The sequence below is a fragment of the Stegodyphus dumicola genome, chromosome X1 (assembly GCF_044657685.1).
Source record: "Stegodyphus dumicola isolate Sdum_Otavi_A_Nest chromosome X1, ASM4465768v1".
NCBI lineage: Eukaryota > Metazoa > Arthropoda > Arachnida > Araneae > Eresidae > Stegodyphus > Stegodyphus dumicola.
In genome coordinates, this window is record NC_140780.1 from 93,965,295 (window position 1) to 93,989,219 (window position 23,925).

At 33.0% G+C, this 23,925-nt stretch overlaps 1 protein-coding gene across 2 annotated transcripts in view; it reads left to right on the forward strand.

The window, feature by feature from the left end:
- Window positions 1-23,925, forward strand: part of LOC118205802 (caspase-3-like) — a 94,531-nt gene that overhangs the window by 9,593 nt on the left and 61,013 nt on the right. For both annotated transcript variants that reach the window (XM_035378085.2, XM_035378084.2), the window contains exons 3-4: window positions 8,392-8,615; window positions 19,226-19,375. In XM_035378085.2, the coding sequence (XP_035233976.1) occupies window positions 8,392-8,615; window positions 19,226-19,375 (374 nt within the window). The remainder of the gene's footprint in view (window positions 1-8,391; window positions 8,616-19,225; window positions 19,376-23,925) is intronic.

The following is a 23,925-nucleotide window of genomic DNA, read 5'->3' on the forward strand; positions in this document are numbered from 1 at the left end:
CCCAAATTTCCAAAAACTGCCATGAGAAAGATATATTTCCTCGATTTTAATGCCAAAATGCCCCTTGTACTTTATAACCTCCATTTATGTACTTTTAATATATTGCCTAATTTCTTGGGAATATTTCAATGCCTATATGTATACCTTCTTACAGACATCACAAAAAATATTCTAAGCCCCATATATATATATAGAGAGAGAGAGTATACAGTCTTGCCAGTCTGAAGGTTTTATAGTAAGTGTTAAAAAATGAGAACAATTTCAATATAAATGTGATAAAGCACTTAATTTATTGAGAATTATTAGGTATACCATCAGTTTCAGCATCTTCACATTCAGAATTTGAATTCCCTTTTTCGTTATTAGCCCAGAGCATATCATCTTCAATCCCATTTAAATCATTAATACTGCAGTATTAAAAAAAATAAAATAATACCTTCAAAAATATTTTTACAAGGCTCCCACTAAGCTATTTTTTAAGATTTTGCTTGTTATATTTCATAAATATTTGCTTTGAATTTAAGCTTCATGCTAATTTTATGTTAAAATTCTAAATAAAAATTGAGCTTAAATTCAAAGTAATACAGTAGTTGATGTTGCAAAGTGGGAAGGTACATTAAAACTTAGCAGAAAACTTTCTTGAATCTTGAAACTAGCATATTTAGCTGTTTTATTATTCAGTTGGGCAATGTAACATGTTCTTTCTTTATTTAAATATTATCATAAACTTTCTATCTTATTTTTACAAGCTATTTGTATTTTTAATTTGGGCTCTACTCTTATATGCACCCTAAGATCACCAAATGTGGCGATATGTATTCTGCGCTGGCTTTTGGCACGATTCTGTGCTGTGGGATGGTTTGGTTGACGATGCTATTTGTATGGCAACCCTTTCGGCGTTGAAACTTAGAGACGTGGTGGCAAGATTTCAGTCGCGTATTTTAGATTGCATGGAAAGTAAATTTAGCATTAAAAGGTACGATGGTGGTGTTCGAGATTTGCAAGAACTAACCGTTCTCCTTTCTCCTAATAAACTTAAAATAAAATAACTTTACATATAAAATTCTACAGTGTCATATTTATTTTCAAAATCCACAGAACTGCAACAAACTACAACAAAGATCAGATGGTTGCCACTCTTGCAGTGATAAACTATGAAAAGAAAAATAACAACTGAGGCTGGGTTCAAACAGGTGGAGTTGTTAACGAGTCTTTTGTTCACGTTTGTGTTTATGTGGATAGAAGTGCATTTTTAGAATTTTTGTGGCAGCCAGGACTTAAAACAGAGTTTGGCGTGTCTGAAATATGGATCTGATATGAGAAGTCGGACGAAAAATTGTGTTTCTGATTGACTTGTGTGGGTTTGCAGTCAAATGGTTGCTGCTAATGTACGTGACTGTCAGCAGAGTTTAAGATTTGGATTGTGGTTTTCATGTTGTAAGTTAACTTTGGAGGAAGTTTTTATTGTTACTTTCGAAATTTTGAATCGCAGAAAGACATGTGATACAGCAAAATCGTGGCACTTTTGTTGACAGACGTTGTGTGACTGGCGAAATTTTATTCACTTATGTATTACGGTAAGTGCATTTTATTTTATTGTTTTTATTTTGTAGAATGTTATGTTCATTGTTTTTTTACTATGAATTTCTGTTGTTATTTGAATTATTTTAGTTTATTTTGTTGATTTGTGCGCAATGCCTAGATTGTGCAATTCGTAGATTTTTTTTAAGTTTAAACAGAATGCTGTGTACATGGTATTCTTTGAAATTTATTGTTGTTATGTTAATTTATTAAAGCAATGTGTGTGTAGTTGGTAGATTCTTTCGCTGACTAGATTGTGCAATTCATAGATATTTTTTTTAAAGTTAAAACATATTGTTGTGTACATGGATTCTTGTTAAATATTTTCGGTTAGAAACTTTATGTTTTTGCTATCTAAATTTTTTGTTTTTGTTTCGGATTTTTGGCTTAAATTGTGTCTTTAAAACGTGGTTTTTGGAGACATTTTAGGCTTAAAGTTTGAAATGTAGACAAAAAATTTAGATAGTGATATGGCACCGTGGATGGCGAGAAATTTGGCGACCCGAGGCCGCATATAAGAGTAGCTCCTTAATTTGATTCAAAACTGCCCTCTATAATATAATTCTTGTGTTTTATTTGTATATTGATTCATAATGAATGGTATGCAAAATATAGAAAAATATGCAATAGTGTGTAAAAGAAATTACCTCTGGACAGTTTATCTTCAGATAAGAAAAGTGAAATGTTATTAACTAAAAGTTAGTTTTATGAGTTATACACCTTCATATGTTAAACATTTTACAATTAGTAACTGTTTCAAAAATAATTAAAAAATTCATCCAAAGACTAGTTTAGCCTTAATAAGTAACAGTTAAGGAGAAACATTTTGTGTTGATTACAATCAATATGGGCTGTTTTTTTTTTCGATTAATGTAATTGCTAATTTGCTTTCATGAGACTTGTTTTTATGTTGATAAATGATGCTTATTTTTATGTAATATCTACTTGTAAACTGCTGGTCATTAGAATTGTTAAATTAGGAGAGAAGGGCATAACAAACCAGGAATTTGTATGAAAGGTAGAATATGCTGAGTAATGCAAATGATTAGCATTTCTTGGTATGTACACATTACAGAGGCATGAAGAAGTAGTATAAAAAGACAGATTGAGCAGCCAATTTTTCAGTTGAAAATTATATCTAGCCATTGTTTCTTTTGTTTTTGAGGTTGTGTCATGCCTTGTATAAAATGAAGGAACTTGGATCAGCCCATCTCACAATTTGATCACAGGAGACTTGTAGCTTAGCAGGATTGAGGATTAACTAACTGCACATTTGCTCTCATGTCTGTGGGTGTGGTCAGAATCCAAGCCTTGGGGGGGGTGCAGACATCCTTAAAACTTAAAAAAACTGAAGATGCATTCAAATACACATTTGGCAAGTGGATAAAACTGCTGTTGCAATAGTTGTTTGGGTGAAGCTTTCAAAAAGCAGCAGGGTGGCTGGCTGCATGAGCATTTTCTTGTTTTTTTCACATATAACATGAGTAAGAACCAGCTTTCTTTTGAAATTCCTTCCCAGAAGCATACCTCCTCATTGGCAGATAGCCCTAATGACGTGCTTTACCATATACTAATAAACGAGCAAATAACCAATGGGATTGAATGCATAAAATGTAAGCAGATTGATGAAGGTTGACAATTAGGAATAAAGATACTTCAGACTAATCTGATTTAATGAACTCCTCCCTTCTCCAGACTAATTTGCTTTTAATAACACAACAATATTTCTTATCTGGGATAAATATTTCTAGGCTTTTCATTTATATTTAGATTCTTCTTTCCTGAATTAGCTTTCCTTGTACAAACATATGCAACCTATTCAGGTGATCCTTTCGCGCTTTAGCATAACTCAGCACAAGGTGCACCCCACCAGTTGCAAGTGTTTAAGACAACTAAATATTGGTATTCAAACCGGGTTTGAATCCACGCAAATGTCTGAATGGCAATCTGAACGCAAATGTCTGAATGGCTGTCTGAATGATTGTTTTATACTTTGATTGTGACGATGTATAATGAGTACTTTTGAACTTTTTTTTTTAGTCGGGTGAAAAAAAAAGCTCTCTCTTCCTTAATGATGTCTTCCATTATTACTCATGTTGTCTATTTTGCTTTCTTTTCACAACAAAAATTGTAACAGGGTTCTATCTGTTGCAGGAAAGAAATGCACAGGGAAAAAAATGCAACACTAATTTTGCACTAGCAGAGTTAATCGCACCTTCGTACTTTGTTTAGAAATGCCATGAAAGTGGGAGACAAAATGTCTTTGTTACAGCCATGATATCTGGCTAGTTGATCCCTTGTGGTGTTGATTGCAAATGCTAACCCTGCTGCCAGTCTATCTCAAAACAAGAGTATTATTAAAATTGTCAGCCCATCAGAATAGGCTGTCCTTGGCTTCATGTAGTACCTTAGACTGTGACTATATGAAACTGTGGTTATTTTATAATTACTGTTCATCTTCCAATAGATATAGAACCAGAATTAATTTTAAAAGAAAAAAAGTTGTAGTTTCTGCTTAAGATTATTTCTTTCTGCTCATTATTATTTTTTGTTTACTTAATTGCTTCACATTTGTTTCATTTGGTTTTATTAAAAGTAGCACATATTTAATATCATATAAAAAACAAATGCTTATATTATTTCATTTTATTTTTCACTAATAGTTTTTTAATGTAGTGATGCAGTTTTAAATTATTTCACAGGTAAATTTAATCTGTAGTAATCTATCAAAAATATAAATGGTTACTTAATGTGATTTTTATGTTTACGTCTACTCGTTATTTTCTTTGCTGGTTCGCATTTTAATAGTATTACCTCCCTATTGTGACTTAGTTACTAGGCTACTTATTAATTGTGTTGCTTCTATTTCCGTTACTTATTTTTTGTGTTTCTTGTGTTTACTAATTGCTTCACCTTCTCTTTACTAGTTAGTTTATCTATTTTTTTAATATTCATTTTTAATATACTTCCATCACATTATGTATTAATTTCAAATGACTCATTTTCTCTAACACTTAATTTTACATTTATAATATGTCGTAGTAGTTTTCTGATCTGGAAATTTCCAGATTCCTTAAATTAATTAACAGTTACTACAAATTTTATGACTTGATAATTTTTTACTTTGAGATTTTGTCTTATACAGCATACAACAGAGTATGGCGTAAATCCCTATGAATATCTGAAGCCAATGAGGTTAATTTGTCTTTTATAGTTTGTCTTTTAACACTTAATTCCTTACCTGCTTACAGAGATCTGGCATGAAATCTTAAGAATTCTAACAGGTCATTAAGGGTTGGTAGTCCCTCTCACTTTAACGTTCTTTCCCACCATCCTGTCATAGAAGAGTGTAATTTAAATTGTACTATTAACATCAAAATAGTATCCATGAATTGTTCTACTTTGAACCCCCAATTCTCAAATGAACATACACATTTTCTCATGATATCTATGAACACTAATAATTGACTGGGATTTTCAGTTTGTAAATGTGATAAATGTAAGATTTTCTTTAACAACCATGTTCTCTGTTATGTATTGTATGTAAATCTCTGTTATGTGAAAATCTTTGACACAGTAAACTCCATGTGATTTCAAAATTTCTATTATAAATAGTTAAAGCCTGAGAAATCCTTAATGCATCTCCCTTTAAAGAACATTGTAAACATTGCAATTTTCGTGCATCCATTAATTTATCATTATCCACTATCACTGTTTTAAATAAATCCAAAAAAATTATAACCATTCTTGAGCACTACCACTAAATATAGGAAACGTTAGATTAGGTAAGCAATGCTCACAATTTCACAAGATTTAGCCTCTACACTGTTATCTTTAACATTTACTGTGGTTAGCATAAAAAATAACTCATTAACATTATCCTGCATATCTTCTTGTTCTTCAATAAACACATCAATATTATCTTGTCAAACCATAACTCTTCACAAACTACAAAAATGTTACTAAAAATATCCAAAATTTCAGTCATTATATTACTTAATTTTGATTTAAAAAGTTCAAACTGAGCGTAATCAGCAGAGTAATAACTCACTGTAATTTTCTCTTTTAGTTTAGTTAACTTAGCCTTAGCTACCTGCTTTTCGTCTTAAGCATTGTAAATTCCATGATCTAGTAACAAACGTGTAGAAATATACTGACTCGCCAATTTCACTACAGTTCCGGCTCAATGGACCTAAATCCTGTGTGTATGATCCATTGTTAATGATTAGTGGACTGTAAAGTTGACTTGTGATTGTAACTCTTCAGTAGAACTTGAAGAAATCTCAGGTTCATAATCTTGGCTGAATCATTTTATTCACTTTTCAGACGTCTTGTTGGCTGAGGAATGGCGACTCAAGAACATGACAAAACTCTTGCTTTAAAAATACATCTCAAAAGAACATCTGCTTCATTAGAACTCCAGCAACCTGAAGCTCCAAGTGCGTGCTTAAGAACTGTAACTATCGGGTCAATCCATACGTTCGTGCGCATTAAGAGTATGTGTGGAATTCATTATGATGCATTTACTAAAACAATACAATTTTGAACCTGTTGAAACTTGCCATCGTTTGTCTAACATATTATTCACTTCATCACCAACTTTCGTAAATATGAAACACATTTTAGTACCCGTAGAAGATGAATATAGATAATCAGGACAAATGTGCTGTGCTACATTTTTTATTTTCGCGAGGTGAATCTGCCAGGTTTGCAGCAATAAAAATTAATAGTGTACATGGCGAACACTCTATTAGTGTAAGGACTGACCAGAAATGGTTTTAAAAAAAGTTGGGAAAAGCAGCATTGATGATGAACCCCGTTCAGGGCATTTTGAACTGTTAGAACCAAATCAAACGATTAATTCAGAAGTTTATAGTGAACAACTTTGTCTTCTAAACTCAGAATTGATCAAAGAAACCTATGATTGGTGAATATTAAGAAAGTGTTGTTTCATCATGATACCGCTAGACTGCATATGGCTCAAACAACGCTGCAAAAAATTAGTGAATTTAATTGGGAGCTTTTGCCACATCCTACTTACTCTCCAGATATTGCCCCAAGTGGTTTTCACTTGTTTTGTGCCTAACAAATTTTTTTACTGGGGAAAAAAATTAAATTCTATACAGGATACACAATGAACTTTCAAGTTTTTTTTCTTTGCATCAAAACCAGAGTCTTTTTACAGCAATGGCATAAAAAAGCTGCCTGTAAGATGGTGAGACATTGTAGATAATGGAGGAAAATATATAATAGATTAAAATGTTAAATTGTGTTTTTTTATATTATTTAAAAATTTACCAAAAATGTGCACAAATTTATGGACTGACCCAATAATTTGTGATTGCACCACTCCTCAGCTCAATGACTAGAAATACAGTTTGCATAACAACAAACAGGCCTTAAACATATAATGTAAAATAACTGAATGTAAATATCCTGTTTGCCATGAGAACTGTCTAAAGTCTTTTCAAACATATACCAGCAATACCGACAGAGGTTTGAAGAAATAGATTGCTTATTCTTTAATTAGATGGTCCTCAGATACAAGTTATGAATATAGTCTAGAGGTATAACATATAAAAACTTTAAATTGTTTATCATAATCTCACTTTGTGTTGCTGTAATTTCAATCTAAAGTTGCATATTGGGCCCATCATCACAACTTTATTCCATAACTTTGAAATTACTCCACTGCATGCTCTTCCATAAAAGTCGGGTCTAAAATTTGATAATTTTTTCCCCTCAACATGAGGGAAATACAGATAAATACTAGTTGCAGCCTTTTTTTACAAAAATTGAATCGACTTATTGAAAATTAAGTGAGTGTATATAAGCATGGTGAAGATTATTTGTGACATCATGCTTATTCATTATTGGCATTGTGTCCAAATCTCCAGCAATTTTTTTTTTCTTTTGTTGAAATTGTCAAAGTAGGAGAGATGCCTATGAGGAATGTTCAGTCTAGGGATAAAATTCTTGGAATAATATGATAGATATGATCGGGAGTACATTAGCAACTTCTGAAAGAGAGCCATGTAAATGTATTCGGATTTTAGATGTTATAAGCAGGGTTTCTGAATAGTAGTCTTATGCATGCTTTTATGATGTCTTTATGAGTCTCTCATTTGCATAACTTTCTGTTTAAAAAAATTCAAGTTTTTAACTATTCCAGTTACTTGTGCTTTCTGTTTGTTAGCTGAATGCTGGAAATTGGTCTTTTACTGCAATAGACTCACAAATGCCAGCAAATAAATTATACGTAATCGTAATTTTGCACATTCTGTTTATAGTACACTATATTACCAGTTAATGAAAATTTTAATTAAAATTTATTTTTATCCAGAAAAAAAAATTCCACTTCTAGTACATCTTTAGGCATTAACTGCAGTCTGATTTGCAAGTTTGTTGATTTGTATCATTTTTAAAGTGTTTAAAGTTCATGTTAAATCATATTCTTTTTCCCCATGTAGAATGAGAAGTTGAAAAAAGTGGAAGCTTTAACAGAAGAAAAAAAAATCTTATTAGCACATAAAAAATAACAGATTGGGCCTTTTTTTTTAAAAATTTTTTCCAAGGCTTGAATCTGAAGTAAAAAATTACTATTTTGACATCATAGAGCAACATTCAGACCAAACTGTAGAGGATACTTGAGGAACTTAGTATTCCAACTAATGTAATTGCTGGAATCGGAACTGTAGATTCTGAAATTTGGCTGACCTTATTTTTTAATCACTGTATGACAGCTATACTTTTTCTGTGTGTTTATGAACAAAAATTTTTTATGATGCTTATGACTATTTTTATTTTTAGGAAATTTTTATATTCTTTATGTGAAGAATTAAGTGACCATGATGTAAAAGCACTAGGTGATAAATACATTGGGCAGTTATCAAGGAGTGATCCAATGTCTGCAGAAGAACTCATCTTCTGTTTAACAAGGCCACATAAATCTTATTATGACAGTTTGGTGCAGCTAGAAAAAATATTCCAAGATTTTAATCTTTCCCTCTGTAATTTAATCAAATCGTTTAAAGGTATGTTTATAACAAAACATTAAATGTACTGTGCATGTTGTTAACCCCTTAACTGCCGTGGGCGTATATATACGCCTTGCTCAGCCGATGCGTTAACTGCCCCAGATGTGCCCAGATGCGCAGCCGATGCATTAACTTTGCGAATAATTTTAGGTGTAGCAGCGCAAAGCAAATGATAGCAGTTTGGAAGGACGTATATATACGCCTGGGGCAGTTAATGCATCGGCTGAGCAAGGCGTATATATACGCCCGCGGCAGTTAAGGGGTTAATTAAAGATTAAGTAGAAAAAAATATGTTCTTTGGAAAAAATTAAATGCTGGTTGACTTTGTTTGATTTTGCATACACCTTGTATTTTAAATAAAAAGTCATGTTTGTATAATGGCTTCCTTGGCTCAGGCGAATGGAGTTTGCTATTAATGAGGTCCCCTGCAGAAGCCCTATCCCAGCATCCCAGGAAAAAATGGATGAATAAAATAACTATTAATTAAATTAAAATTGAGCAAAATGTAAAAATATAAATAAAAATTTAATAAATTATAAAATGTATGACAAATAGTTAAATAAAAGAAAGGAAACATTGGACCTTATCTCATTTAGGGCTTCGGCTGCACTTACAAGGTGTTTGTACGGTCCTTAAGAGTCCTTAAAAGTCCTTAATTTCAGCCAAAACTGAGAGAAGGTCCTTAATTTTAATCATGTGAAATTTCTGTCTGTTTTTACAACTGAAATTTTGAGTGTGAATTGCCATTTTGGAGGTGTATTTTTGGCGATTCACTGAGAAATATGGTTTTCTTTTGAATGGGTTATAATATGTTTCTATTTCTAATATAAATGGTGGGATACTCGAGTTTCTAAGCAAGAAGTGAAACATAAGCATTTCGAAATTGTTTCACTTTTTCTAATGAAGAGATTCTAAACAATTTTTAGCTTGTGGGGATGGGACGGCTCTATTCAGTTTCTATAGTAAATTTTTAATTCCAAGATCTGGCAATTTTTCGACGATTTCATGTAAATCCATAATGACTAAGGTTATCTAACTACCTAATTCAATTATTTATATTAACCTGTTGTCCTGCTTTTAGTTAGAAATGTGAATATCATTTTAACTCTACGAATGCTTACCTAACAGATCTCATTGGCAGCATTGCAGGTTCATTTCAACAATTCATCTGATACAATGTGTTTGTGAAATTTAGATTTTATTAACCATTCGTTTGGTGCATAATAAACTTCAAGGTTTTGTGCCATTAAAAGTCAACCAACCAACCATCAATTATTTATAACTGCTTACCCTTAAAAATTATCTCTGCATATTAAAGCGGGCTATTGCCTTTCATTAATCCTTACCATGGTGCAAGATAAAACACAATGTAAAAATTCATCTAAAACTTATTCTTTGTATCTAGTGAGACCTAAAATAATACAAAGCAATTTAGTATCACCTCAGGTGCTTTAGTGGCTTATTGGAACCTTAAAATATGTTAACTGGGTTACAACTAAGGTTCCCACCTCTCCCGGAATTCTGGAATTCTCCCGGAATTAGGCCCTGAAAATTAAAATCTCCTGGCTCCCGGAAGGAATTTAAAATAAATATTACTCTCCCGGAATATCAGGTTTCTCGGAAATAACAATACTATGCGCACGGACGAAATTGTTGAGAGAGCATCGAAAATGACACGACCACGCACAACAGCCAAAGAATGTGTATTTCAATACATATTCTTTGCAGCAGTGTTCTACGGTGAGAGTAAGCACTTTACGGATGAGTCGTGGTTTCATGCGGCCGTGTCGCGCTTATGCGCCCTCATCCCCCTCACCCTCTCATTTTCAATCCATTCTTTAATTTAGTTTGCAATTAGCTAGCTAGCCACGAAAAAGTGCGTATTTTGAAATTATTTAAACGCTGTCATAATAACGTCTAGTGAAAAAAATGACTCTGATTCTGCAAGTGAACAAGTGCCACCAAAAAAAAAAAAAAATATTCAACATCGTTTCAAGACAAGTGGTTAACTTAATTTGATTGGCTTATGAAGAGAGACAATTGTAACGGAGAATGTAAATTATGTCAGAAAACGGTTAATATTAAGTGCGAGGGTGTTAGAGTAGTGACTTTAACCTAACTGTACATTACCAAAGCAAGAAACACCAATCGTTAATATTGAATAGGGATTCTTGGCAATCGGTTTTGAACATTTTGGTAAAGAAATCTTCGAAAGAAAAGGACAATATATCAGCAATTGAAATTACTTCAGTCTATCATAGCAATAAGGACCATCACACTTTTAATAGCCAGGATTGCACAAACAAATTGTATAGCACTCTATTTCTAGATTCTTCTTTGGCAAAATGATTTCTTGTGGTAGAACGAAATGTACAAGTATTTGCGAGAGTGTGCTTGCTCCTGCAGCTCAAAAAATACTTTTAAATGAGATTCAGGAGGCCGATTTTTCTTCAGTTGCGACTGCCAAAGAAACATTTTTTCTTCTCCCGGAAACTTTTTTCCTCTCCCGGATTTTGACAGTCAAAAGGTGGAACCGCTAGACCCTTGGAACTCTACACGAAGCTATGACACAAACTGCATCAAACAGAGCCCAACTAACTTTCAAAACTTGCCAACCGTGCCCACATCAGGCCTTTCAGTTTTGTTCTGATCATCAGGTCTCTCTCTTTAGGCAAGAGCAGCAGTGACAATAGCCATTCTTTTGTTATAAATCATTCTGATTATGATTTTACTTCTCATTTTAACCTATGCGGCTTGACATAAAATCTACCTCCTCTTTACTAAACCTCTTGATTGAGCAAGTATGTGACAAAATGAGACGTTTAAAAAAAAAAAAAAAAAAACATGAAACTAACTATTAGTAAAACGTAAATAAAATGTCATTTATCTTCTCTCAAATATGCCGAACTATTATAAGTGTATAATATTTAATGCTATTTGATAAATTGCGTAAAGTATATTTTATTCTCAAACTTATTAATAATTATGTTAAGTGATGTTTAATAATAATGCATCCTAATTACCGATCTGTTTTATTTTTTTGGATGCTATTAGAAAAGTGAAGTTCAATTAGAGATAATATTTTTAATTGAATTTATTAATTTGCTATTTGCTCATAGGTCCTTAATTTTTTTCATTAATGGTCCTTAAAAGTGCTTAATTTTCATGTGCAGATATGTGTACGAACCCTGTTACAGTTTCATTCAAAAATAGCTCAGCCAGCATCCAGCTAAATTTAAGCTCTGAATATGCAATGTAATGTACTGCAGATGGAGGACTAAATAATACGAACACCTGTGAAATAATGGAAAATCTTTATTAATAGGGAGTTGGACCACCCTTTGACTGAAGTACAGATTGAATGTGACGTGGGGTAGATGCACAAAGGTCATGGACAATATTTAAAGGAATAAGCCATTCCTCCTGCAGAGCATTCACTAATTCCGAAAGTCTGGATGGAGGTGAAAATCAGGAACGAAGTTTGGACTCCAAATATGCCCATAAATGTTCAATAATATTCAAGTCCGGAGACTTGGCCAAGTGAGATGTTCGATTGCATCATCATGCTCATCGAACCATTCTTGAATAAACCTAGCAGTGTGGATAGGGACGTTGTCATCTTGAAAAAACCTGTCGCTCCCAATGCTTCACAGTCGGCAAGAGGCAGTCAGGATGAAACGCTTCTTTGGGCGTTCTCTAGACATAAACATGTCCGGTCGTCTGAAATAGGGTGAATAACGATTCATCTGACCATATTACCTGTTGCCACTGCTGTGGGGTCCATGCAATGCAGGTGACCGCTGTTGAGAGACTGATGCCTTCCTCTTCATGCTCACTAGGTGGCAGATTTCTGTTGCAGGTGTGAAATACGTCATACTTTTTCACGGGTGTTCACATTATTTTGTTCACCATCTGTATTTCAAGAAACAAAAGCTAGTGTTTCTGCAGCACACCTGTGGAAAAATGTAAAATGACTAAAGCATCACTAATGAGAATAGAGATAATACCAGAAACAGTATGACAGTGTGGAAGGAAATTTTAACAGAGAAGTGTAGCTTCGAAAACAGGAAAAGGAGAGTCGAGTGTTTTCTGACCCTGGTGCACTGCGGATATATAACTAACTGTCAAGCAATCCCCCCCGAATCCGATCCAGTAACAACGTAAGAACAAATGCACGTTACCAGTTTTGATCCTCTGCATTTAGTTACATAGTTCAAATGTCTGCAGTGGGAGGTCATTAGCACTAGACTTGCACGACTGAAATGTAATAACTGTCAGTACTTTTGGAAACAAAAATTTTACCTTCTCTCATGAATTCATTCCATTATCTGGCGAACAAGCCTCTGACATGGCAGTGGGGGGGGGGGTTGTTTTCTTAAAAGTTTTACTTTAAAACTTTTTTTTACAAATGGCTGGCACTTGCCTATAACGGCATTGGCCACTACTAAGGCCAAAAGTGATAGCCATTTTATTATGCAGGCACACAAAAGGCGACCACCATTACCTATTATGAAGGGACAGACAATTTTAAATCCATGTCTTCGCCAAGATTCAAACCCGGGCCCTATGGTATCGCAGTCAGGCTTCCCTAACCAGTATACCATCTGGGCGGCTTCTTACTTTAAAACTTTCAACCTCCTTCAAAGTGTTTGTTCCTTAAGGAAAGACAGGCATGCATTCAGAAGTTAGAATTGATTTTTAACCCTGTTGCTGCGCATCCCACATTTCCACGGGCAATGTAAAAGTAACAAAATTTGCAAAACCTACGATTTCCGTGCGGATGAATTTTTGCCATCTATTTAACTGTGCATCCCGCTCTTTCCCCGTTCAAGGTTTCCTTTCGGCTTTTCTGTGATGTTTAATTGTTTATTTAGATGTGGGCTAACAGATGGCGATAGCTGTCCACATTTCTGTCAAACATACAAGAATCCATGATATAGCATTTTGCACATGCTTTTCAGAGTTCAAAGATGTCTGGCAGGAAGCATTTCGCGAGTGATATAACCTATATACTTCACGATATTTCCGACACTTATTTCAAGTATATTGAAGATTTTTTTTTTCCAGTGGCAGATTGTGAATAATTATAAATGTAGCCCAGTCCATTAAGCTATACAAGGCCAGATGTGGTGGTCTCTTTATTATGGAGGCACTTAATAGGTGGGCCACCATCGTCTTTCCTGTGAAAGGACGGACAATTGCAACCATGCCTTCTCCAGGATTCAAACACCAGGCCCTTCGGCATCACAGTCAGCTTCCCTGACCACTATACAGACTGGGCGGTAGTATATTGAAGATAGTTATAGCGAAACTGATGAAAATTTCTCAGATTCCTGTGCAGATAGCGATGAATCCGAAAATTCGGTTTCTATTGAAAACGTTCGACAGTGGTGCAAAATGGATATGCAAACTATTACATTATGCAAATATTTTCATTAGTATACATGTTTTACCTTTGTATTTTAAAAAGTAAATCATAATTTAACCAATATTAATTTTCAAAATTTTCCTTTTATATCATTATTCTTCAATTTCGGTATTCTGACAACCTTTTTCTATGATATAATTCTATATTGAGAAAAAAAAAAAAAATAAAAAAACTCTTTTACAAAAAATTTTTGTACATTTTAACTCTAAAATATATGTAGATTTAAAATAGGTAATAAAAATATGCAATTTTTTAACCTATTTTGAAAAGAAAAAAGTAGACAGTGAGAGGGTTAAGGCATGTTTATTGTTAAAATAAAATTTGTCTGCTGTATTTCATCTATGTAAAAGGAAGTGCTTGCTGGAGCCTTTAAGGCTCCATTGCACTCCAACTAGAATTACAATTTACCTCAGAAATATAGAAGTACTGGAGCCAGGCTAAGGCACAGTTAAAGCACTGGGTGTAAATACATAGCATAGGTGCAGTATGCTCATCGTATGTATGCAAAAATGACATGATCAGATGCACATAAGATATAGAGAGTCATAAAATGGCAGTACTTGCAGATTAGTTTGCATATTATATTACAGTATATACTGCACAACGAGGAAAAGGCAAATATAAATTCAGATAAAGCATCAGAATCATCTGTCTCTCAACACAGCGTGAAATGAGGATAACACAATACAGTAGTTACAAATGAGACGGTAGCTTTGCAAAACAGAGAGTAAACAAAACTGAGTGGGAGAAATACATTTAAACATGTGGCTCCATCTTTTGAGGTGAAGTAATTTAAACTGAAGAGTTCACAATAAATCAATGCTGCTATTATGATGCATAGTTCTTAGCCTTTTAAAAGATGCTCAGTAGTTGGTTGTAGTTTGCAAAGCTTTAAATATGATCCTTGAATTTTGAATCCTTTCAAAGAAATTATGGAATGTAATCAAAATATGGTTCACTACATGTTCAGTTTTAAATCCTCGTGAATTTTTCAGTTTCTGAAAAATCATGGTGCTTTGGTGATGGTCCTTAATATTTTGTTTCTAGAACAACAGGTTTTCATTCTGTGACTTTTGGGGGCAGTCACCCAGACAAGGACTGCATAAAACAGAATTAATTGGTCTCAGTAAGATAAGGTACGGTACAGCTTTTTTTTAAAATCCAGTTGTGATTTCCTGCATATGAGACTATAGATTTGATGTACATGTGAGTAACACATGCATAAGAAAATATCCCTAACATTAACTAGGAAAGCCGAAATCTTAGTTAAGATAGACATGTTACAATTAATAATCAAATTTAATAAGGAAAAGTAACAGTTGTCGGGTACATTATAACGGCTTAAGAAATTCAGAGCACAGTACAGATGCGAGTACACAAGTTCACATATCTCGGAAAAACAGACGCACACATTTGTTGAAGTAGTTCCACTTGACTGCCGGGGAAAGTTCTTCTCTCCCCGTCAGCCTGTAGGTTCGCCAAACAGGTTTACTGTTTCGCCAATTGGCACTTTTCTGTACAGTTTTTAAGTCCGTATCGCCTGTTTGGCGCTGCCGCTGCAGATTGAAATATAAGCTTTATTGGTTTTCTTGAGAGCATAGTCCACATGTTCTTTAAATTTTAATTCATGAACCAAGATAACTCCAATATATTTGGTAGAAATAACTATGGGTATTTGTTGCTCATTAATTTTAATATCAGTGTTGACTGGATGGGATTTTTTATATCTTCTAAAAGGTATTATCCAATATTTAGCAACATTTAATTTAATCCTTCAAAGTTCCATATGCCAAAACGCTATAATATTAATAATGAAGTGGAGGCTATCAATTGAAAGTTGTGGATTTCAAGAGAGAGAGTATAACAGTGTCATATGCATATTTTGCTATTAAACAGTTCAGGCATGTTGTTGACTTATAAACTGAAAAGTATAGTTGCAAGAGACTAAGCCTTGTAGAACGCCATGTGTATTCTTTTCTTTCTGGGGATAGTATCCCTGTTTTTGACCAAAGTCATACCTGTTATGTAGGTATGACTTGATTAATTTGATGTTGATAGGAAGGTGCACTGCATACTTTTTTCCAACAAAATAGGTTAAAAAATTGCATATTTTTTATTACATATTTCGAATCTACATCTATTTTGGCTTTAAAATATATGCAAAAATTTTTTGTGAAAGAGTTTTTTTTTTTTCAATATATAATTAGATCATAGCAAAAGGTTGTCAGAATACTGAAATTGAAGAATAATGATATAAAAAGATTTTGAAAATTAATATTGTTTAAATTATGATTTATTTTATAAAATACAAAGGTATAATGAAAATATTTACATAATGTAATATTTTGCATATCAATTTTGCACCACTGTCGAACTGTTTTCAATAGAAACAGAATTTTCAGATTCATCACTATCTGCAGAGTAATCCGAGAAATGTTCAACAGTTTCGCTATAACTATCTTCAATATACAACTGCCCAGTTGGTATAGTGGTCAGGGAAGCTGACTGCGATGCCGAAGGGCCTGGTGTTTGAATCCTGAAGAAGGCATGGTTGCAATTGTCCATCCATTCACAGGAAAGGCGATGGTGGCCCACCTATTAAGTGCCTCCATAATAAAGAGACCACCACATCTGGCCTTGTATAGATTAATGGACTGGGCTATATTTGTAATTGTTCACAATCTGCCACTAAAAAAAAAAAATCTTCAATATATTTGAAATAAGTGTCGGAAATATCGTGAAGTATATAGGTTATATCACTCGCGAAATGCTTCCTGCCAGACATCTTTGAACTCTGAAAAGCATGTGCAAAATGCTATATCATGTATTCTTGTGTATTTGGCAGAAATGTGGACAGCTATCGCCATCTGTTAGCCCACATCTAAATAAACAATTTAACATCACAGAAAAGCCAAAAGGAAATTTTGAACGGGGAAAGAGCGGATTGCACAGTCGAATAGATTGCAAAAGTTCATCCCCGCAATATCGCAGGTTGCGCAAATTTTGCTACTTTTAAGTTGCCTGTGGAAATCGCGGGATGCACAGCGAGAGGGTTAATCTGTAGAGGAGACCTCTAAGCCAGATTTTATCAAAAGCTTTTTTAATGTCTGAGAACCATGGAGCAACTGCCAAAGCATCAGCTATTGTTCCAATGACATTTAGAGTTTGAATTGTAGTAGTGTGTTTTTTACAGAAACTAAATTGATTTTTTTAAGATGTTATTGCTTGAGATATTAATAATCTGTTTTGGAATATATGTTCAAATACTTTTTCATGGTAACAGGAACAATTAATAACATCATACTTCCGTTGCTGAAAATGCAAGCATTGATAATATTGTCAATAAGAATGATATATTCTCTAGGAATTTCTTTTATGACTTTTTGAAATTTGATCAAATCCATGTGCTTTCCTAATATGCATCTTGTGGATAATTTTTCTGATTTGTCTAGGAGAGGATAATTAAATAATATCAGTTTTGTGCATCATCTGAGAAATTTTTTCTATAACATGGAGGTATTCAATATTGGTGCTGGGTTTTGGAGTGAAAGTTTCTTCTAAAACTTCAGGAAATAGATTTGCAATTTCTTCTTCTAATTGAACAATTTGATTGTTTTACTTTTAATTTGATTTATGCTGTCATTTCTGAGGTCTTTTGCAATTTTGCAAATTGTTTTAGTCTTATGTTTCATAAGGTGATTCTACTTTTCGGAGTTGTAATCTTTGATAAATTCATCAAATTTATGTTTAAAGCTAAAAGAAACAAACAAATATTACATTAATTGAAGATACATCACCACTTTGGACCTTCATACAACCTTTACAGCAAACTGCCCATGCTTTCAGTGATGTAATCAGTCATCACAGATGCCAGTAATGGCCACTTCTGTCTTAGGGCAGTTCCAATTGTCTGAAGGAGATAAACATGCCGAGATGTACTTGTTAATAATGTTGGCTTGGTGGATATGGGTGTTTTTGTCCATGAGACAGAAATCAGGACCAACTGCTGCAGCATGGAGTCTCACAATTGGGTGTAGGACTTTATCCCATTACTACACAGCCATTACAAAACCTTCTTTACAGATATACATTTGGATCAAAATTCCAGCTAACAACATGATGCTGACTCTTGTTAATGTGTAATGTTCATGGCCTGATTTCATTGCTTTATGTCAAGGGCACATAAGTGTGCCATTATGTGTCACATGCACATAAGTGTGTCTTCAGACCCTAACACACTTATCTAGTTTCAGAAAAATTTCTGGACCTGTCCATGAAAAGGACATTGAGCCAGTGCAATAGTTAAATTGAAAATTTGACGATGACATTTTAATCTCATCTCTCGGGATTGGGCGGTTAGTGGAACACAAACACTTGTTACTCGAGTGTACAGTCCTGTCCTGTGAAGCCTTTGGCATACAATACAGGCAGATGTTGTCTTACTAAATGACACTGTAACCATAGATGTAACACTTATGGAGCCTGCTTGTTGATTCTGCTTTGCTACTACAGCAATATACCAATCTTCAGAAGGGGTGGTAATCTTTGGTTAACCCAGCATAGATCTCTGGACAACTGTTTTTCTTGTCTGGAATTGAAGAGAAGAGCGACATTTTTGCTTGACTGTCCTGCTTCAATGTACCCTACAGAATGCCAGTGGTCGCTATCTGCCATTTGTCATCTTTCAGCCATAGAAACACAAATATCATCAAAAGTTATCCTTTGAAAGTTGTAAACATGTTGTATCTGCATTTAAAGAAACCTCTTCAAGCCCTTCAATATGCTGGCATCTTCAATGACAGCCTGATTAGCATATATTCAGACAGTCAATCTTGACATATGATATTTGATGTGCAACTGTCATCTGCATACACTGCAATTACCTGCTATTCAAATTCAGTATGCTTTTAAAAATTGCTAATTTGGATTATGTGCTTAAATTTTCGAGGCCAGTATATACATGTTTGAAGTTATGTATACAGAGTTTATGCACTTAAATACCATTAGTACAGTATGTTGCATTGAATTGAGTTTTATTACTTTAATATGATATTTATTTGTATTATTTAAAAATGAAAACTTGAATACTGTATATTATTAAAGGTGTAGTAAAATATTTTTATTGCTGTTATAAATTAAATCTTTCCAGATTTCTAATTAAGTTCCATAATTTCTTCAGAAAAAATGAAAGTGGAGTTTTATCCAATTAAGCAACCAACTTCTAGCTCTCCATGTGGCATTGCGGTAATCATAAACCATGAAAAATTTTATAGAGAAAATGAAAATTTTCCTTTTTTGGAAGAAAGAAAAGGAAGTTTCAAAGATGCTGGTATGTGTAGAGACAATAATGTATTTAGATTATGTATTATTTAAAAATGAAAACATGAATACTGTGTATTATTAAAGGTGTAGTAAAATATTTTTATTGCTGTTATAAATTAAATCTCTCCAGATTTCTAATTAAGTTCCATAATTTATCTAAATATATGAATATATATTTATTATCTATATCCATCTAAATATATGTATGTATATTTATTATATATGTAATATCTATATGTAAGCTAAAGAATACATAAGCAAACTTCTAATTTTAATTGGTTATAACGTCTTTTATTTTTTATTTAATTTGAAGACTTCCTCTATCTTAAAAATAGTGCTGTGTCTATACTGCATGATTCAAATTAATCATGCAATCCTATGTAACGTTTAATGCAGATACCTCTTGCCCAATCACTAAATTATGTATCAAAACATTTTAAGTTGAACTAAAATTTTTGACTCCCTTCCTTCTTCCTCTGAATTGCTGCATCACTTTTTGCTTGCACTTTCCTCCTGGCCAGACGCTCTGCAGTTACCTTCATTGTTCATGGACTATGTGCTGAGCTAACAAAAATGTAGGAAACATAAGACTTGTCTGTATGTGAACCAAATATCGCAGATCCGGAATTGCTTTTCTTAATAATAAAATTATCTTGAAATCTGGCCATGTCTACCTTGCTAGGTTTCTATGCTACGCATCTATTATGCCACCACCAAGTTCCGAATCATTTCATATCATGTCAGTTATACAGTACAAAGTCTGAGATCCGGAACGTCCAATATCTGTAATGATCTAAAATCCGGACATTAAAGCCACCAAGAATTTTTTTTTTGGCATGCTTCACGCATGCACATTTGATTTTCCCTCATAATAAAGCATGCACAGAATCCTGATTCTTAATTTCACATACCTCATTACTCATTACATTTTAGCATAAATTCGTGTGATCAGTAATTTTACTCTGTAGCTGTGTATCTACTTGGCATGCATCTCAAGCTGAAACATTCTACGTAGAAACACTGTTGATTTTACATCAACTAATACTTTATATTCCTGACGCCAACTTGCCACATCATTTATTATATTTTGCTTATCAGCACATGACAACTTGAGTAACAACTTATGGAGTGATGCCTAAGCAGTTTTTTTTTTATATTATTATAACAAATAGTATGGCAACCTTTTATGTTGACATTGCACTTGGTGATGATTACAGATTTAAGTTAAGTGCGCTAAGAAATGTAGACAAAAAATTTTAGCAAAAATTTCTTTCCATATGTTAAAAGTAGATTTTTTTAATGATACTCATAGGCTAAAAGATTACAGTTAGTGCTATTTGAATTAAGAGTAATTGATTAGTTATTCACATAAACCCAGAATCGGCACCAGAGCTTGTATGGCCACACCAGGTGGCAGAATTTAGACAAAATATTTGGAATTTAGAGAAGCAACGAGCAACAAAATTAAGAGATGACAAAATTTTTAGAATTGAGGGAAAGCACTGGGACCCAGAATTTAGGGGTGGCAAAATTTCAGAACTTGGGGAGGTGCTTGGTAGCAGAATTTAGGACCCTCAGGGACTGCATCAGGCTGTAAGATATCTAGTGCAAGCCCTCAATAAGTATATGTGGGAATTTATTTATTCAGGACTCGTGTAAGCCTTAAATATGTGTAAGAAATAAACTTAAGTATAATAAATAACTAAAATAATGCAATTCAGGATTAATTGTCTCGGTGCACAATAGAACAAGACAAAATTTAGTGGAACTATGTGTCTTTCAACACCAATCTCATAATAGCTGATACTGAAACTGCTGAACTATTTACAGATGAATTTATTTAACTAGCTAATAGTGAAACGTTATCTCCAGAACAAATTTACTATGCTGAAGAAACTGGTCTCTTCTGGCAATATTTACCTTGGCAACCTCTACAGAAAAGTCTTCAACTGGTGTCAAAGATTCCAAGGCGAGACTAACAATTTTGGCATGTGTAAACTTTTCATAATTGTAAAGAATACATGACCTTGAGCACTTGAGTAACAATTTTCCCATTATATATTGTGCAGGTAAAAAGAGCATGGATGACGCAAGCATTATTGAGCAATTCGTTTGAAAATCATTTCATACCCAAGGCTCAGCAACATTTGAATTTGGTTGGTTTACTTGATGATGCCAGAACTGACCTGATTGTAGTATGGCTCATACTTCACTTAAAGTTGTACTGAAAGATACTGTATCCGTATTATTATTTTCTACAAATTGTACGTCCATCATTCAGCCTATAGATATCGGAAGAGTATGCATGCTGAAAAGCAAATATAAAGTAGCATTTTTAAAGTATCTGTTAAATTTCTTGAATAATAGCACGACTATTCAAGAATTTTTGAAATACTTTAGCGAAACATCTGCTGTGTGGAGCATCGCAAGATTGTGGGAGGATGTGTCTTCAGATACTTTAAAGATGTTTGGCATAATTTACGGCAAGCTACTTTAAATCATCATGAGGATGAGGAAAATTATAGCCATGAATTTGAAGGTTTTAGGATATCGCAGACCAAAGGTGAAATTTTCCAGTTAATGAATTGCGATGTTAGTCGGAATTCTCGATACAGCAATTTTTCATTGTGATAACAATATCCAAATCATCAGTCAATTAACGAATGACATAATCTGTAGTATGGTTCTAGACCCTGAAAATGCTGTTACAGATAGTGAAGAAAGTGACAGAGAGGGAATGGAAAAATTTCTATTCACAAGTTAGTCGAAATTCTCGATACAGCAATTACAGGACTTGAACAGTGGAAAATTGTAACTGAGCAAGAAATTATATCTGTCTATAGAAAAAAAGGAGAAAATATTAGCACAAAAAATTAAACAACTTACATTGAAAGAAATGTTTAATAAAGTAAACAAATATTAAGCTTTTTTGTATTCATTATTTCATAAATTAATTTCATATTTTTATATTTCATATTTTTAATTTCATATTTTTAATTTTATAATTTCTGCATGCTATCTTATTAAATTTAAACCAATGATCTAATATCTGGAAAAATGCCAAATCCAGTATTACTGAAGTCTCGGATCTTGGACTTTGTACTGTGTATATATTTTATTCTAATAGACATTCTGAAATTTTTAGCTGTAGTATATCTGTTTAATAAAAATCACTTTGTAGATGTTAATTTAAATAAACCATTAGTATAAGAATGTAGCTAATGGTGTTTATTAATTTTTCTCATATGATTTCATGTTATTTTTTTAACAAGTTCTCTATTTTTCCACATGTTACTTTATAACAATAATGATCCTAAACCTGTTAAAATTAGTTGAAATAAATAAATAAATAATAAGTGTAAATAATTTAGTTTCAAACATGTTTTAGTTAATGTGTATGAAAAATTTCTAAAATTCTGATTTTATGAAGCATGTAGAACTATTCTTGAGATTTTGTCAATATAGCTTTTCTTCTAGATTGTGCTAACTTCAACATACTGAAAAATTTACACAAGCTGTTGAGTTCTTGTATTTATCTTTTGTCACGTAGAATGTCAAATGACAACAGGATAAATGTTAAAAATGAAATAAAATATTTTGCTAAAATCACATTAAAAAAAAGTAGGAGCTTTCGCAAATGACGCATCAGCTGGATCACGAAGCAGATGGATCGTTTGTGAAAGCTCTTATTTTAATTTAAGCATGATTTTAGCTTGTTGATTTAAAATATTTTGTTTAATTTTTTTAAATTTTATTTTAACTGTCTGTGCCAATTTATTCTTCTGTTGCGTAGACAGCAATTCTAACAGCATAGGCAGCAATATAACTAAAATACAGTTATTAAGTCTATTGGTCATCAATGAAGTAGTAATGATTATTAGTATGATTCATACAGTGAAAAATGTTATATTCTTTGTTAAAATTTATAACTGTATTGTATCGTATTTCTGATATGGACTAAAACTTCTTGGAGGGAAAATAATAGTATAAGAGGTCTAGTCGTTTTGTTACCAAATGTTTACTGAAAATTTAAGATGTTATAGTTTTCTTATGTGCATTCATATTATATTTTACCAGGTTCTTTATTTTCTTAAGAAGTATTACTGAGTAACAGTAATTTGCTGAATACATTAAAATTTATTTTGTAAAGTAATGGTAATAACGTATGTAAATAATTTAATTTAAAAATATATTTAGTTTATATATGCCAAAAAAATTTTAAGTTGTAATCTTTTTAATGACCTTAAGAGTGTTTCTCAAGCATTTTTCAAATGGGGACCACTTTTATGAATACAAATGTGTCTTGTTCCCCCATCAAAAGCAGTTTTTTAGCATATGTTACTACCAATAGACTTACGTTTTCAAAGTGCAACTAATTAAAATTCATTTAAGTTGTTATTGGTATTTACTTAATAGTAGAAAATTTATGTTCATTTTCAATAATTCAAGCCTATTAGAGCTTGAATAATCTTCATTTTATTAACAAAAAAATAAGTGTTGGTACAGATATTAAGAAGTTAGGTGAGCTTTCCAGTTCTTGCACAATTGCTCTGTGTA